The sequence below is a fragment of the Leptonychotes weddellii genome, chromosome 15 (assembly GCF_054177405.1).
Source record: "Leptonychotes weddellii isolate Sample4059 chromosome 15, ASM5417740v2, whole genome shotgun sequence".
NCBI lineage: Eukaryota > Metazoa > Chordata > Mammalia > Carnivora > Phocidae > Leptonychotes > Leptonychotes weddellii.
The window spans coordinates 26,833,944-26,849,772 of record NC_138383.1 but is presented as its reverse complement, the minus strand read 5'-3'; the positions used below and the strand labels follow the sequence as shown (position 1 = coordinate 26,849,772).

Sequence of the window (15,829 nt, the reverse complement as noted above, 5' to 3'; positions counted from 1 at the left end):
ATATTGTTCCTAGCACCGCAACAGATGACATAACTTCAAAGATCGATTGAGAACACCCAAAGAACTGTGGAAATCAGTGCTTTAAACTCAGGCCTGGCTATCTGAGGCACTAGGGGAAGCCGGAGGAAGCTTGGCTGCCACCTTGTGGGGCAAGGAGAGGGAAAAAATGGAAATTTCTGGCTAAAGGGGCTCCTTTAGACAGGGCCCCTCCACACTCACCACCACCTCACTCCCCACCCCAACCCTCTCACCCTGGAAGAAATGGACTCAAAGCTACAATGTATACAGTTCAAGATTTATATAAGTTACTTTCTTATGTCGGCACAATACTAAAAGCCAGTCTAAAAAAAGAATCAAACACACCACAGGAAGGTAATTCAAATGAGTTGATTTTTTTTTTTTTTTTTTTTAACAAATTTGTACAGGAAAAAAAAAAATCCCCGCTCACAATCTCTACCCTACAGTCGCCCTGTCCGATGTGCTGGAAGCCGCAGGGGCCCGCGGGGCGGCTCACTGATGATGTGTGGTGTGGAAAAATCTTCAGTTCCCTTTGTTCTCCAGTGTATCTTATACAAAATATTACATTTTTTTAAACATATATTTACAGAGTTTGCACAAATAGAAAATGGTTACAAATTACAACCAGGCTTGGCAAGATAACCATTCCCCTCCCCCACCGGCCAAGGCCGGAGGTCTGACTGCTTCGTATTTACATACGCATTAAAAAGTCTGCCTTCCTAGGACCTAGATGAAGTTTATAAAAACTGGTTAAACATCATAAATTCGTTGACGTAAGCTGTACAAGTAATCAATACCAATTAGTGATTTCATGTCTTGCTCCCTGAAGAAAGATTTTGAAGGAAAAGAAACCCTCTCAGGCAACACATCCCTTGGCCCGTCCACTGCGGTTGGTTTGGTTCTGAATGAGGGAGGAGGTGGGAAGGAAGACGGGAACAGAGGTGGTAGAGGACAACCTGGTTGAGACAGTTTTACTTTCACTCTTTTTTTTTTTTTTTAAAGGCTTGGAACCAGGCTAAACTGACTGGCTTGTTAAACACCATCCTATGGCTTTGAAAGAACCCATGGTTCCTTCCTTGTCTGAGAGAGGAGACTTCTCAACATGACTACAGTGTGAAAAAAAGAAAAGACGACCTTCTGGGGAAGATAACGTTTGTTATTCTGATGTAACGTCTTTGCCTCAGCGCCAAGCCCAATTTCAACAGTGTATAAAGACTCCAGAAGCGTCTGTGGGGGACGGGGGTCAGAGGCTCGCGTAGTAGCTGTCTACCCACTGAGCAAGGCCTCGCTCCACCAGCGACCGGTTTATCAACACCGCCTAGAAAACAAAGTTCCCTTGAGAGCTTTACCCACTGCACCTCGGGGCCAGCTGTCAGGCCAACGAGGGTTCTGTTCTCCCTCTCTCAGTCCCAGATGACCACTGCACACCACAGGTACCAGAGAAGTGGGGGGTGGGGGACAGGACTCTTCTAGGCCAATGGGGGCATTTACTGAATGTTCTGTTGGCATGAAGGCGGGCTTTTCAGTACACTAAAGAAATCTAAGCGTTAACACCATGAAATGGGGTGGGGGAAACCCAGTGGACACAAGGTCCAGAAAGGCCTAGGTCCAGGAAGGACCACTGACATTTTGTCGTGGGGCCTGTCCTGTGCACTGTGGGAGATTTAGCAGCACTCCCCGGCCTCTACCTGCCAGATGCCACCAGCATTGCTACCCCTGACTGGGGCAACCAAAAAAATGTCTCCAGACATTGCTAAATGTCCCGGTGGGGGGGGAGGAGGGCGCACTGGTCTGTAGTTACATCCTCTGATTAGCTCAAGAGGACACAACGGCAGAATCAGCTCCCAATCAATCCATGACTACTGGCCAATAACTTAAAGGAAAAGAACAGAACTTACTTCATTTCCAACCACACTCCAGAGCTGAATGAGAGGAAGGCCAGTTGGACTGTAACTTGTCACCTAGAAAAACAACGGAAGAAAGCAAGCATGTTTAAAAGCTCCCCCCGCGCACGCACCCCTCGTTAAAGACTGCTGGCCAACCCAGGGCCCCAGCCACAAAGGAGAAAGGAATTCAAAGGTCAGTTGCCAAGGATCCAAGATGCTTGGTAAGAGGCCGGGAGGCACTGCCCAAAAGCCAGGCAGGAGGCTCCTCAGACAGACCCTGGCCAGCCTGCCCGCCTCCCAGGCACACACCTGAGCCAGGAGCGCTGTGTTTCCGGTCATCTCGCTCATGGCTGCGTCTGCTTCAGGTGAAAAGTGGTCGTCATCTTTAAAGGGAAAAAGAAAAGCAGCATTTAGGTTTTCACGGAGAAAACACATCCTTGTCGCTCACACGGCTTCCAGGGGTTTTCCGAGCAGATGCTGCCAGGGACCGGGGAACCGTCTGGAAGAGCCACCTGTGGCAGGAACGGAGGCCAGGCCTCCGCGGGACTCTAAGCGGGTACACTCACAGGGGCCCTGCCACAGGTTGCTGCCAGGGGACAGGAGCAAAGGGACAGAAACTCTGCCTTCAAGGGGAACGCGGCCGCTGCCTCCACCACCTCCTAATCCGGGCGCTGCCCGGGCTGAACCCTCCTCCAGTGACACCTGACAAAGGTGGGGCCACAGAGCGCGGCGTGGGCAGTCCCCCGCTAGTGGGCAGGGCACGGGGCGGCACTCTCCGTCGCCTTACACACTTAGGCACAAGCACAGAGCCGAGGCAAGAGGCGGCACGGATGGAGAGGCAGGGTCACAAAGGTCTGGGGAGGGCCTGGCGGAGGAGGGGGCGCTGCAGCTGTGCTTGGACAGACCACGGAGATGGACAGAAATGGAGGGGACCACACAAGAGCAATACAGGAAAACAGAAGGAGGCTGTCACCCAGCGCTCGGGCGGCCCGGACTACAGCGAGTCTGCAGGACCTCTAGCGCACGTCCCGGATGCAGACCAGAACAAGACGAGTGGACTATCACCTCCAGATACCAAATTCCACATCATGGGCAGCTGCAACTTGACCACTGTCCACATACCAGTTCCTGGGTTTATGTAATTCCTTCAGCCACCCCGAAGGACAGATACCATCCCATTTTCCAGAGAGTTTAGAAAACCGGCAAGGCCACCTTGCCCAGATCACTCCGCTAGTCCCCTCCGTCTGGGGACGGGGTCAGTCTAGGATACCACACCCGTGAGCGTCAGCACGGTCCCCACGGTGCCCCGGGCGCGGAGGCCCAGCCGAGCAGTGCTGCATGCCTCCACACCTACCCTCGGCCGTGGATGCCAGGACCCTGGCTCTCAGCTACGTCCTGTGTTAGAAACCTCTCCAAGCTGGTGGCCTGGGGAAAGTACAGAACGGCGGCCCTGGAAGGGTGGTCCACGGGCCAGCAGCACTGGTGGCATCAGCTGAGTATTTGTTAGAGAGGCACGTCCTTGGGCCTCGGCGCAGACCCATCTAGTCAAACTCTGACCGAGGCAGCGAGCTGTGTTAGCCTAAGTCCTCCGGGCACAAACGAAGGCTCTCAGGGAGAAAGACCTACTCTCAACCACGGTTCCCACCTTGCCAGGGGCCCCATCTGTTACCTGACAAGGGCATCACGCTGTCCAGAAGAACCTCTGCTCCCTGGAATGGCAGAGTCACAAAGTCAGATCTAGAAAGGCAAGGAAGGAACACTGTTTATGAACCTGAAGGCTGATTCCATTTCAGGCCAGTATTTACTTTGTGCTTTAGCGCTGTGAGCCCTCAGCAAACCCAAGACGAAGCCAAGCCGAGGCATACACGACGGGGAGCAGGCCGCAGCTCCCAGCATGCCTGAATGCAGGCCTCCCCGCTGCAGCAGCTGACCTCAGAGGGACTCCTGGCACCAAGCTCCCAGAGAGAAGCCTGCTTCACTTCTGCCCTAGGATACTTGGGGGACCTCTGCCACAAGACAGGCCTTTCTAGCTGAGGCAAGTAGTGCAGTCTGTTTCTATCAGACTCTGCTAAACCCGAGTAGGCAGCAGAAGAGTCAACCTATGTCCCAGGCTTGGTAAAACTGAGCCAGCTCTGCAGTAATCCCACATCCCGACACACGGGGTGTGTGCATGTCTGAGGAGCACGGACCCACCGGATCTGCCGGAGCACGTCCACTTTCACTCTCTTGTATCCACCGTAGTCCACGTAGCGGATCTCCACTTCATTGCTTTCCTCATAGGAGGCCACCACTTGGGCTCGCCACCAAGCACCGTCCACGCCGGGGGCAGCGCAGATGACTGTTACTGCAGGTCGGGAAGAGAGCGTGTGGATACTTCTGGCCTAGGGCAGGGCACCAAGGGTCACCCCAGTCGATGCTACCCACCTCCCCACATTACTTCTCAGAGGCCTGTGCCCCTACAGGGCCAGGAAATAGCCAGGAGCCTCCAAAGCTGCCCTGGAGCCCAAGACCGGTGCCGAGGGAAGGACCTGGACGTGGGAAATCTGGCCTCCCATGTATGCCACCCAAAAGCTCTCTAGACCAAAAAGCATTCTTCCAGATCCATTTACTCTGAAGCCTACTAAAGCCTGAGATGAACAAGGACTGACCAGAAGGAACCAAGTAAAATCCAAAACTCAGGGAAGGGGGACTTATATTCTTAAGGGAAAGTCCCAGAAAAAATCAAGAACCTCCCAAGTGCAGCAGATCTTGTTAGCCTGTTCCGGCCCATGGTGACTCTTAAATGATCAGAAGAGGACCCATAGGCTTAAGGCCGCCTCTTCTAGCCTTTGCTTCAGGAAGGTGCCAAGAACACAGGCCTCCCAGGCAGCCAAGGCCAGGGAGCAAGTGCACCAGCAGTCACCTACCCCGCCCTACAGCAGCAGGGACAGGACACATGGAACTACGGGGTGAGCGCCTGCACACAGAGCTGACCACACCATGTCCTCACCCTGACCCTTAAAGGGAGCCCCTGGTTCAGTCCTCTTAGACCCCAGTTTGGTCCTCACTGATGGACTGAAGCAACGTTAAGAGACTCTGATGACAATTAAATCCTTATTTCTGCTACAAAGGTTTCCCTAAATCCTTAAAAGCCCATCAGGGTGCTCCAGGGTAGGAGTCCCTGCTAGGGGTGGGTGAAGAGATGTTCTGACATTGGATTCTTGCCAACAAGAGCAATAAGAAAAAGTGATAAAGCATAGACTCCGAAGCACAACGGAGTTTAGAGCCCAGTTCGTGCTCAGGTATCACCTGGGCCAGCCATCTGACTTGAGAGCCTGTTTTCTCATCGGTCACATGGAGGTGAGACACCCCACAGCAGGGCCTACTGCTCTCAGGGAGCGTCTCCGAGAACCATCATCTGGATCAGGTACTTTACATATAACACACATACATCCAACCCTGATTCCTGAAACAAGTGGGCATCGCCCCCAGTCAACAGATAAATGGCAGAGCTGGGATCTGAACTCATGTGTCAAAAATCCACTCCAATGCCATGGGACTCTGTCATGCCAGTGGAAAGACCATTTCCATTAGGAAAGCTGGGAAACTCAGCCCAGACTAACTCCACGCTGATGGCAAGAACTCAGGGATGCTGTTCACGTGAAGGATCCCAGAACATGCTCCTCCTGGGTCAAGACCAAAGGAAGAATAGGCCACTCCCAAAACTCCTCCCCCTGGCCTGGCCAGAGCCCAAGGCTCCCCAGCGGAGGCCCAGGCAGCACTTACTTTCCACCGGGGTGGGCAAGGTGGGGATTCCGGGCTGAGAGTAACACAGGTACATCTGCTGGTCCAGGCTACGCAGTGCGTGGAAGGTAGGGTGCGTGTGCTGCTGCACAAACAGGTGCCCGGCGTTGACCTGGTTGACCACGATCACCTCCACAGTGACGCCATCAGGGAGCATGAGCTGTAGGGAAGGGGAAGGGGCAGCAGGCACTGCAGCGATCCTTCTCTTCTCAGGTTTGAGGTAAGCCCGGAGGCCCCAGGGCAAACCTCTGAGCTGGCACATCTCTGAAAAGGGCGTGGCAGCCCAAAGCAACATGGCACCCAAATGGCAGAAGCCCAAGGTCAACTACTTCAGCCATGGAAGGCGTACTCCAGCGGCCCTTGTCCTGCAATGCCAAGAGTAACCTCTAGAGGCGGCCTCGTCCCGGGGCTGGGCAGGGAGGAGCCAGCTGTGGATACCTTGCAGGGGCCTGGGCAGGAGCCTCTCTTGAAGCAAGGGAATGAGGGGCCACAGAGAACAAGCCAGCAGAGAGTAAGAGGTGGGCAGGCCCCAGGCCTGTCAGCCAGCAACCTGGGCCCTGCAGCTGACCCCAGGAGCTCTAAGTCCGGCAGGGTCCCTCTACTCTGCTTTCCTGCCAGCAAGAATCCAACAGTCTGAGTCATCCTGTCTCCTCCTCTCTGCACTCCACAGACCTCCCAACTCATCCCCGCTCTGGGATTTGGAATGTAGGTTTGCTCAGTGGCCAGGCCCAACATTAAAGGCCCTGGCAGAGGCCAAGCCTGCTCTCAAAATGACTTGTCCCTAGACACTAGTTTTCCTGATGCCAAGTCACAGGCAACATCTAGGTGCCCTGGACACAGGAAGATGTTGAGGCCACCTTCCAGTCAGGTGGCTGGGCCTCTGGCTAAGAGTCCTGACCTCCCCACCTCCCCCGAGTGCAGCTGGTTGAAAGGCACCTGGGATCTCCTCTCCAGTTCCACCAAGCCACACAGAGAACAAGGGAAGGAAGCCATCCCAGCCGCTCAATTATTTACAAGTAAAGAGTGGGTCTGGTCCAAGCCTGCTGGGGAAAAAAATGCTAGCATTCAGAAGTAAAGCATGAAAGTAACTGGACACCCATCCCTCCCCGCCACGGCACAAGCATCTTTGGAGGGGGCAAGATTTAGAACCAAGAAGTCAACCCTCCCAAACCAACACCAGGGAGACAGTTTTCCTAAAGCAGCACATTCAGCCCACGTGTGAAGTGCCGTCATCATCTCTGGCCTACAGAACCCTACAATTCTTCTACCAGGGAGAGAAGGCTCAAACAGAGCTGGAGGCATGCTGCAGGATCTCGAGTGATAGGCCCCAGAGACCCCAGAGACCCCAGCACACAGAGGCCCCAAGATGTCAGCTTCCCCTCCTGCCAAACTCCAGGAGCAACCTCCAAAGAGCCACCTGGATCCCAGGGTCAAGTGGGGAGAATGTCTGCTCCTTTATAATCTAGGTACCTCCCGTGAGAGGGAAGGAGAAGGGGAAGGGAATCCTTCACCAGTGCCTCCACTAGACCTGGCTGAACTAGGAGTAAGGAACACAAGGACCCACTCCAAGCCCATCCAGGCCCACAAAGGTGGGTCCCATCCAGGCCTCAGAGGTGTTAGCCTGGGACTCTGGACACATCACCAAGCCAGTCTGGGTGCACCAAGTCTCCTGGATAGACTATAATCCTTTCTAGGCAAATGCCTTGAAAACACAAAAGGTGCCCGGGTGTCAAGAGCCCGAGGAGAATGGTCCTTCTAAGTGGGGACAGAGGTAGTCTGGCTTTGTACCAGCACCTCAGCCCCAGAGCCCAGCCGCAGAGAACGCAGGCTAGAAGCAGAACCAACTGACCAGAGGCGGCCAGAGGTGAGAGGTCACAGGCATCAACAAGCTCTTGCCCTTCTGGGCCCACGGTCTTGGGAGTTTCTTATCTGGGGCAGATTGGAGTGACAGGGAGACAAGAACGTCTGGTCTGGTCCGGTCCCCCAGGCGCATGCTCACCCAGGAAGTCACTGGAAGAGAAGGCAGTGCCAGTGATGGCAGGGGCGGGGCATAGATATTGGTGAGGTTCAGTTCTTTGAACTTCTTCCCAATCAAGTTCAGTGCTTTGTCTACATGATGCTGAGAACCTAAACGGGGGGTAAAGGCAGGAGAGTCACAGCGGGTATGACAAACTTCAAAACCAAACTCCCACACATGCCCCACTCCACAGGAGTGTTCCTAGAGTTCACGTGTATCTTTACGGAGCCAAAAAGCTAGAAGTTTCGCCTTAAGAAGAAAGGCATCTAAAGAGGCTTGAAACCCACTGACCTTTCCAGTGCTACCTCTGCTGCTGTGTCCATGCTCTGAATGCAAGAGGAGGCTGGCAGATGGGAAAGGCCCAACCCTCACTGGCCAGAGGGCAACCACGTTCTGCTCTGCGAGGGAGCCACGTGAGGCAGCAGGCACTCTAAACCCAGGCCCCCCAGCCTGCCCATCTGAGTGCCCACGCCTCTCCTGGACAGAAGATCTGGGGGAGGGAGCCGAGGCTCCTTCAGGTAGCTGAACAGGAGAGGAGAGCTAAAGGAAGACCCGCCCTCTCCCCACCGCCCCACGTTCCCTTCACCTGGGATGAGCAGGGTTTTCTATTCGGAGACTTAAGATTCCAAAAGGGGAATAATTGGGACTCAAATGCTTTACATTTCAGGGAAGACAATGAAACCCAAGCCAGCAGCTGCCACTGACCTTCTATGTGGCAGATCTGGATGTTCTGAGTGTAAGGCAGGGTTGAGATGTAGATCTTGGCACCAGATGTTTGCTTCAGAAAACTCACGTACCGCCCCTGCTTGCCAATTAGCCGACCAACTAAGTGCTGAGAGAGAAAGAGACAACTGGGGGTGTTAATGGGAAACCAATTCCCTATGTTCCCAAAGACCTACCTTTGTTTTACACAAGGTCAAGCTCAAACATACCATTAACTGTCAACATGCCAGCAGTCATCTGCCACTGTTCTGAGCGCTTAGCTCTGAAACAGATACTTTTATCACCATTTTACAGATGAAGTTAACAAGCTCAAAGGGGCTAAGTAACTCACCCAACATCACACAGCTACTAAGTGGCTGAACTACAGTCTGGCTCCCATTCTCAGCAGTTCCCATTTCTTCCCCGACAATGTGGCCCACATCCAGAAAGCTGCAAGCCAGCATCTTCTCCTCCCAAATCTATACTAGGAGAGGTTTCACCAGCACAAGGGTCGATTTATGACTCCTCCACCTCCTCAAGTCTATCCGGGTTCGAAGATAAAGAGGGTCCATTCGAAAATAAAAGTCAAAGAAAGAACCCTTGGGCTTCTGCTGCCAATTGACAGTGGCCCAGAGCCTCTGGAGCATGAGGCCTGCAGAAGTGCCCAGCGTGCCAAGAGCTCAAGGCAGACAGAAGCCCAACTTAGCCATGATGTAAGTAAGATAGGCTCTGAGACAATCCCAAATGACCCCACCCCAGCAGAGCCCCCAGGGACACGGTCGCGCTGCACCCAGAGCTGCCTGCCCGTGCCCTTTGCAACCACTGGAAAAGAGGGTACAATGGCTCTCAGGGTCACGGCAGGGAGAAAACACCAAGGGAGCCAGCACCCCGGGGTCAAAGCAGCCCGCCTGACCCAGAGTTCAAACCAAGCCAAGTCTCCACAGCGGCAGGGAGCTAAGTGCCCAGGAGAATTCAGCTGGCCAATTATTTCTGAGCCCCAGCAATAAACATCAAGATCAAGCTAATAAAATTGTTAAGTTAGAACAGCAAGAAGCTCGAAACCACTTTGGTACCCTGGATTTGAAGACTGGTGAAGTAAACTGGCATTCACACAATGAATAATGCAGTTAAAATCATATTTTCAAAGAATAACACAGGAAAATTAAATTGTTAAATATTTAAAAGCATTAATTAAACCAACATCATCTCAGTTTTGTTTAAAAACCACAGGGTGCAAGACGAGAAGGAAACACCCGTCTTCACAGTCACTCCCGGGGGTGAGATTAGAGCAGCTTGTTATTCTCTTCATACAGGTCTATACTTTTCAAGCTCTCCGAAATATGCCCAATTATCAAATATACTTTGCGTTGGGGAGCTTTAGAGCAGAGCACGGCGAAGGGACTCCCGCCTGGCCCATGTCCTCAGTCTGGTTTTTGCTAGCATCTCCAAACAGATGGGAGCTCCAGCGCACACGAGGAAGCCCCAGGGGGAAAGTGAGTAGCCTGTGAGTTTCAAGGAGATGAGAACAAGTCCCCCCCTGAAGGCAGCTGTGGGAGCTCCACATCGCAGGAAGCTCTCTGGGCCCTGGTAGAGTGTGGCCCCCCCCCCTTTCCCTCCAGCCTCTGGCTTGCTCAGGGGCTGCTTCGGGTTTACTGTCCCTCCCCGCTAAGCCCGATGACCCTGGGCCTGAGGGAACGTGGAACTTGCAGCCCTTACCTTGGGCACCTCGATCTCCCAGATGATGAGGTCCACCTTCTTAGGACTGGAGCCTGCTTGGGCGTTCTGGAAACTGTCAGTCTTCCTGGGGCCACAGCAGCCATCCACTGAGTCCATGCTGTTCCCGTCTGAGCCTGCAGGGGAGGAAGCAGCATGCACAGACACCCAGACACCAGCTAAGAGCAGTCAAAAACGCACAACTCCCAAATCCACATTCCCAGGAGGCCCCCGCCCCACACCCCCTCCTCAAGCTTGGCAGGTGACTGTCAACCCGAAATCTAGAAGGCTTAGAACAACCCCGATGAAAGGAGGACTGGGGGTGTAGATACACCTAATTTTAGCCTGTCACTCACAGCCCCACCTGCTGAACTGGCAGCCACGCCCAGCCACAGCTGCTGGAGTAGGGACAAGTGGTGAGCTGGGAAGGGGGGTCCGCAGGGTGGGCGAGCGGGCCAACAGGTCCACACGGTCCCCGGAGCCGGCCGGCAGGGCTGGCCTCCACAGCCACCGCCAGTCACAACCGGCCCACGCCCCTCCAACCGCACCAGCCCCTCAACACCAAGGGACTCTAGTCACCCACGGACCCCAGCCGGGGCTCATGGACGGTGAACTTCGGTCAAGCAGAGCTAGAAGAGTCCTCCCTTGCGGGCTCGTGTCTGAGGGCCCCATTCTTATCCTGCCCCGGGGCCCTACTGGAAGTAGATGAAGGAAGGAGGCCCCCTCTCTCCCTCTGCTTAGGCCTGACTTATGCAACTCTGAATGCTCTTCTGGGCTCACGGTGGGTCTTTACCCCCGATCAAAAGACTGGGCTGAAGTTCATGCCCCAGACAGAGCAGGAAGCAGGACCCTGGCATCGATGAGGTCTGCTCCACTCCCACTCAAGAGTGTGCCGGAGGGGCTATCCCAGAAAAACACGGGTCCAGACCAGCTCAAGAGGAAGGATTCTGGCTTAAATACGGACGACTTAACGGCCAGAAATAGATCGCTCCTGAGATTCTACTAATTAGGTTACTATCCACATGGTTTCTCCAGACCCTGGACATAATCCTTTGCCAAGCAATGCATGTACTGTCTGGATGCAGATTCAGTCCCCAGCTAAGGACGAGTCACCTTCAGAGTAACCATGTCCCTCAACATCAGGGGCCCCAGCCTCTTCCGGACGGAACAGGACTGACCGATATGGGTCACCCCAGGGACGCCCAGAGGTGGCTCAGACCATGAGGGACTCTAGCAGGCCGCCCTCGCAGCCAGCTCCCTTAGCTGCTGGTCCCCGGGCCCCCTTGGTTTCAACTTCCTCAGGCACAGGCAGGGCTGTGCACGCTCAGGTGCAGATCCCAGGGAGGCAGGAGCCTGCGCTTTGCCCGCCGGAGTGCCGAGTGAATGGTACCGCCAGCCTCCTATCTGTTGTCCCTATACCTCCCGACCATCAGCCTGCTCTCCCGTGAGGCCTCGACTCCAGGCCTTCGCCACACCTGCGTAGCTGCCATGATCCATCTACAGGTGGCAGGACATGGCTGACGGGCTTAATTCAGCTGAGGGCCAGTGGATAAAGGGAAACTCCTTCATTCTTAGAAAAATTTTTGTTTACCCATTTTAAGAGCTTTAAAAAAACAAAAACATTCTAACATCCCTGAAATTTGGATGCATCTTATGGTCTCTGGCCTTCTATGATCATGATCACAACGGTGAGTTTTCTTTCGTTTAGAGGTACAGAAATCAGTGGTGTCTTAATTCAACAGCCATCTTAGAGGTGACAAAACGTGGTGTGGGATACACACCAGATGCGGCTGGAAGGAGTGAAACTCCCACTAACCACTCCCAAACTTCCTGGAGTGGAGACAGTAGGGAGTGGCTCCAGGACAAGCAAGTCATAGACCCCCACGGGGAATTCACGGCCCCTTTGCAGGAGATAACTGAAAGTACCCCAGGGTGGCTGCGAAACCAGGGTCAGGAGCTGCTGACCTGTATGTGAGCGGTCTGAACTGTCTATGCTGGGGTCAGCACTCGAAACCCCCAGTGGACACTTCGTGACCAAAGTGCCCCTCTTTCCTGGGGACGGAACTGCAGCTGCATAGAAAGTAAATGGCGGAGGCTCTCTGCGGAGGAATAGTGGCGACAAGGCAGGAGAGCGAGAGCCTCCCTCAAGTGTCAAGGCTGTGGCCGCTCTCTGGGCACTTACCCGGTAAGAGCTTCTGGAGAAGGAAGGCAGGTGAAGACATGGGAACAAGCACATGATTAAAAGGAAATAAACCATTGGAAAAAAAAAAAAAGTTCACACCCATTCTTGGGACTTGGGAATTAAAGCTAAGGAGGCCTCTCCATTACAAACACCTTTAAGAGGTTAGGTTTAAGAGAGGCGAAGAGGCACATGGAGGTTAATCACCAAACCCAACATGGAGCTGGCTCCTTCGGGAGGACTGGGGAAGGTCCCCGGCTGCCGAACCAAGTTACAGCTCCCGCGGCTTTGGGGGGTTCGGGAGAGCCAGCGCTCCGCTGGGCCCCGACTTTCTGCAAGCCAGCTGGGACTCGGAGTTGGAAGAGCATTACTACTGCAGGAGCAGCAGAGGGAGAGGCAGACTAGCAGCCTTCGCCTACCCCCACCCCGTCCTCTAAGCGAGGAACATCCAAGACCCTCCTACCTCCCGAATGATCTGCTTCTGCATCCACGGTCCATCTGTCCTCATTCCCCAAGTCTGATAGCTCCCCCTTCAGCACCCCATTGCTGAAGGGCACAGTACTTTCTAGCAGCAGCGGCGGGGAGATGGCCTTGCTCCTGGGGCTTGAGTTGGTGTCTGTACACGAGTCTTCAAGCCCCGAAGTGCTGATGGAATCTGAGCACTGCTCAGAGGCCACTGAAGGGGCCTCGTGGCTGGTGTCAGAAGTGCAGGGGATGCATCCGGCATTTTCCACCAGGACTCGGGCTTCATCTAGCAACTCTCCCTGGGGGACGGCTGGAGGTGGGCAAGGCGCCAGGGAGATGTGGTGTGCGGAGTTCTTTGGCTTCCTGTCCTTGGTGGGGCTGGACAGAGGGCTGCTCAGGCAGCTTCTGTAGGTCTTTGGTGGTGGCGGGTCCTCTGCGGGCAGGTGTGGCGAGGGGAGCACGGCGTCTTTGGCAGAGGCCGCGGAGTCCTCGGTGGCTGGAGCGGGCTCCTCAGCATCTTGCCCCGGGGCAGGTTTCTGGCAGACCGGCACACAGCTCTCCTCCTTCTGCCCTTGGAGCTGACCAGCCGAAGCCTGATACACCTGATCCGCAATCCTGCCCACGGTGGTGGCCAGCACCTCTTCAGTTGCCTCCGAGATCACTCTGGAGATGATCTGGTAGGCAGCCTGCTCGATCTTCTCAGTTTGCTCCACAGTCTCTTTGCCCGGCCCCCCTGTGCCATCTGCGTGGCAGGCTCCGCCGCTGACCCGTGGCGCCAGCAGCTCGTCATCCTCCATCAGCTCCGTGTGAGCCGATTCGATGAGGCTGCTCAGCAGCTTCCCCACCGCATCCTCCTCCTCCTCCGTCTGTGGCGGGCTGCCCTTCCCGTTCTCCCCCGCAGCTCCCGAGGGAGTGGGGCTGGGCGCCTTGCTGCTCTCCGATTCAGAGTCAGGCTCCAGGGACAGCACACCCTCTTCCAGCATGCTTTCTCCTGACACTGCGTCACCGGTGCCTTCGGCCCCCCCAGTCTCTCTCGGCTTCTCTTGGGGGGCCACAGCCTGGCCCTGCCAGCCCCGCCCTCCTGTCGCACTGAACGGGGACTCTCGCTTGCACACCTCGGCCGCTTCGTGGGGGAAAGGAACACTCTTTGGGGTCGGGAGGGGACACTCTGGAGGAACGGACCCGGCTTCATCACCCGTTAGGGCTAGTTCCACCTTTGCACTCTCATCTCTGCGTGTTCCTGGTCGAAATCTCATGTCTGTGGTGTTAGGAAGGCTGCCTGAGGACTCGGACCTGCGACAGGTTGGATGTGGCCGCAGCAAGGCTGGGGGCTCTGTGGGAGGCTTGCTCACGGTAGACGGCTCCTTTTCCTCCGGCAGTCCGACGCTGGGGGGCGTGGACACTACTCCAGGACAGGGGTCCTCCCTGGGGCGTGGCTCTTTGATGGCACAGCCAGCCCTCAGCTCCACAGCGCTGGCCTCCACCTGTCTGTCCTGGCTGCTGACATGCTTTTTACGAGAGAAAAACCACCACCAGCCAAGGACTGCTAGCATTCCAGGCAATGCCAAGGGGAAAAGTGAACGGAATTGGATGGCCATCCCGGAGGCCTAAAGAAATTATACCTGGAGAGGAGGAGAGAGAGGGATGCTATGAGTGCCAAGTAGGGGGATCCTGATGTCACTGCACAAGAAAGATAACCAGCTGCTCTCTCTCCCCTCCCCTGCCCCTAGAAGGGGCATCCCTCCCCCTGCTTGTCCCCACAGCGTGATCCACTAGAGGCGGGCAGGCAGAGAGATAAGCCCCCTTCTGCTCCCTCGTCCATGCACACTCCCTTGAAACAAGACGAGCCTTCTCTTGGACCCAAATCCCTTCCTTCATCACTTCTCAATGCCAAATTCCATGCTGCCCCAAGGGGATAGTGTGTTTAGTGTTTTAGTTCTCTAAACTCCCAGAACACTTATCTATTCAGGTGACATTGGAGTTTTGTTTTTTGGGTTTTTTTTGAGAGAGAGAGAGAGCACGCAGGGGAGAGGGAGAGAGAATCTCAAGCAGACTCCCCGCTGAGTGCAGAGCCCAACGTGGGGCTCAATCGCACAACGTGGGGCTCAATCGCACAACCCTGAGAGTTCACAACCTGAGCCAAAATCAAGTCAGATGCTTAACCAACTGAACCACCCAGGTGCCCCGACATTGGAGTATATTTAAAGACCCGTGAAACCACATGTATGTATGTCCCTCACATTACCCACAAAACTGTAAGTCAATGAAACAGTTATGCAGCAAGAAAGCACTGGAACAAAGGAGGAGTAAGAATTCAAAAGGATGAGGGGGAGGCTCCAAGCTGAGGGACCAGCAAAACATACAGTGGCAAGGAATTGGTCATGCTTGCAGAATCAAGTTGCTCAGTGGACTCAGTGAGGGTTCTGGGGCCTCCCTGTGGAATCTGGACTTTATCCTGTAGGCAGCAGAGAACCAGCAGAGGTCTGCAAGACACATGCACCAAACTGTGTTCCCGGGTGATCCGGGGAGCAGGAGGGACCGCATTATCCATCGACAGGAACCCGGACACCTAAGTCAATTGGGTCCGGGCCAGGAGACATATAATAAAGGGCCAGGAGCAGGCAGCAGACACATAAAGGAGATAGGAACCTCAGTTTTCTTCCTCTTAAGATGGGGACATAGCTCATAAAGCATGGTTGGTACAAGGATTAGTTGAGATATGTATTAAGTGCTATGCAAAGCTGGGTTAGCTCTCTTTAGAGGTTTGTGACAGACTTATTTTAGAATGCTTATAATTCAGTACCTCCCATGCCAGTAAATTTTATTCTGTCTGCAAAAAATCACAAGCCTTCTTAAAACCAAAAATCCTGGGGCGCCTGGGTGGCTCAGTCGTTAAGCGTCTGCCTTCAGCTCAGGTCATGATCCCAGGGTCCTGGGATCGAGCCCCGCATCGGGCTCCCTGCTCGGCGGGAAGCCTGCTTCTCCCTCTCCCACTCCCCCTGCTTGTGTTCCCTCTCTCGCTGTGTCTCTCTCTGTCAAATAAATAAATAAAATCTTTAAAAAAAA

At 54.5% G+C, this 15,829-nt stretch overlaps 1 protein-coding gene across 3 annotated transcripts in view; it reads right to left on the bottom strand.

The window, feature by feature from the left end:
* Window positions 1–283: 283 nt before the first annotated feature.
* AKAP1 (A-kinase anchoring protein 1) overlaps window positions 284–15,829 on the bottom strand; it is a 33,521-nt gene continuing 17,975 nt past the window's right edge. For all 3 annotated transcript variants that reach the window (XM_006729839.3, XM_081805253.1, XM_081805255.1), the window contains exons 2-11: window positions 12,762–14,385; window positions 10,123–10,256; window positions 8,410–8,536; window positions 7,687–7,814; window positions 5,670–5,847; window positions 4,098–4,248; window positions 3,574–3,641; window positions 2,214–2,287; window positions 1,917–1,979; window positions 284–1,336 (exon numbers count right to left, since the gene is read on the bottom strand). In XM_006729839.3, coding sequence (XP_006729902.1) covers window positions 1,262–1,336; window positions 1,917–1,979; window positions 2,214–2,287; window positions 3,574–3,641; window positions 4,098–4,248; window positions 5,670–5,847; window positions 7,687–7,814; window positions 8,410–8,536; window positions 10,123–10,256; window positions 12,762–14,361 — 2,598 coding nt within the window. In that variant the 5' untranslated portion in view covers window positions 14,362–14,385 and the 3' untranslated portion in view covers window positions 284–1,261. The remainder of the gene's footprint in view (window positions 1,337–1,916; window positions 1,980–2,213; window positions 2,288–3,573; window positions 3,642–4,097; window positions 4,249–5,669; window positions 5,848–7,686; window positions 7,815–8,409; window positions 8,537–10,122; window positions 10,257–12,761; window positions 14,386–15,829) is intronic.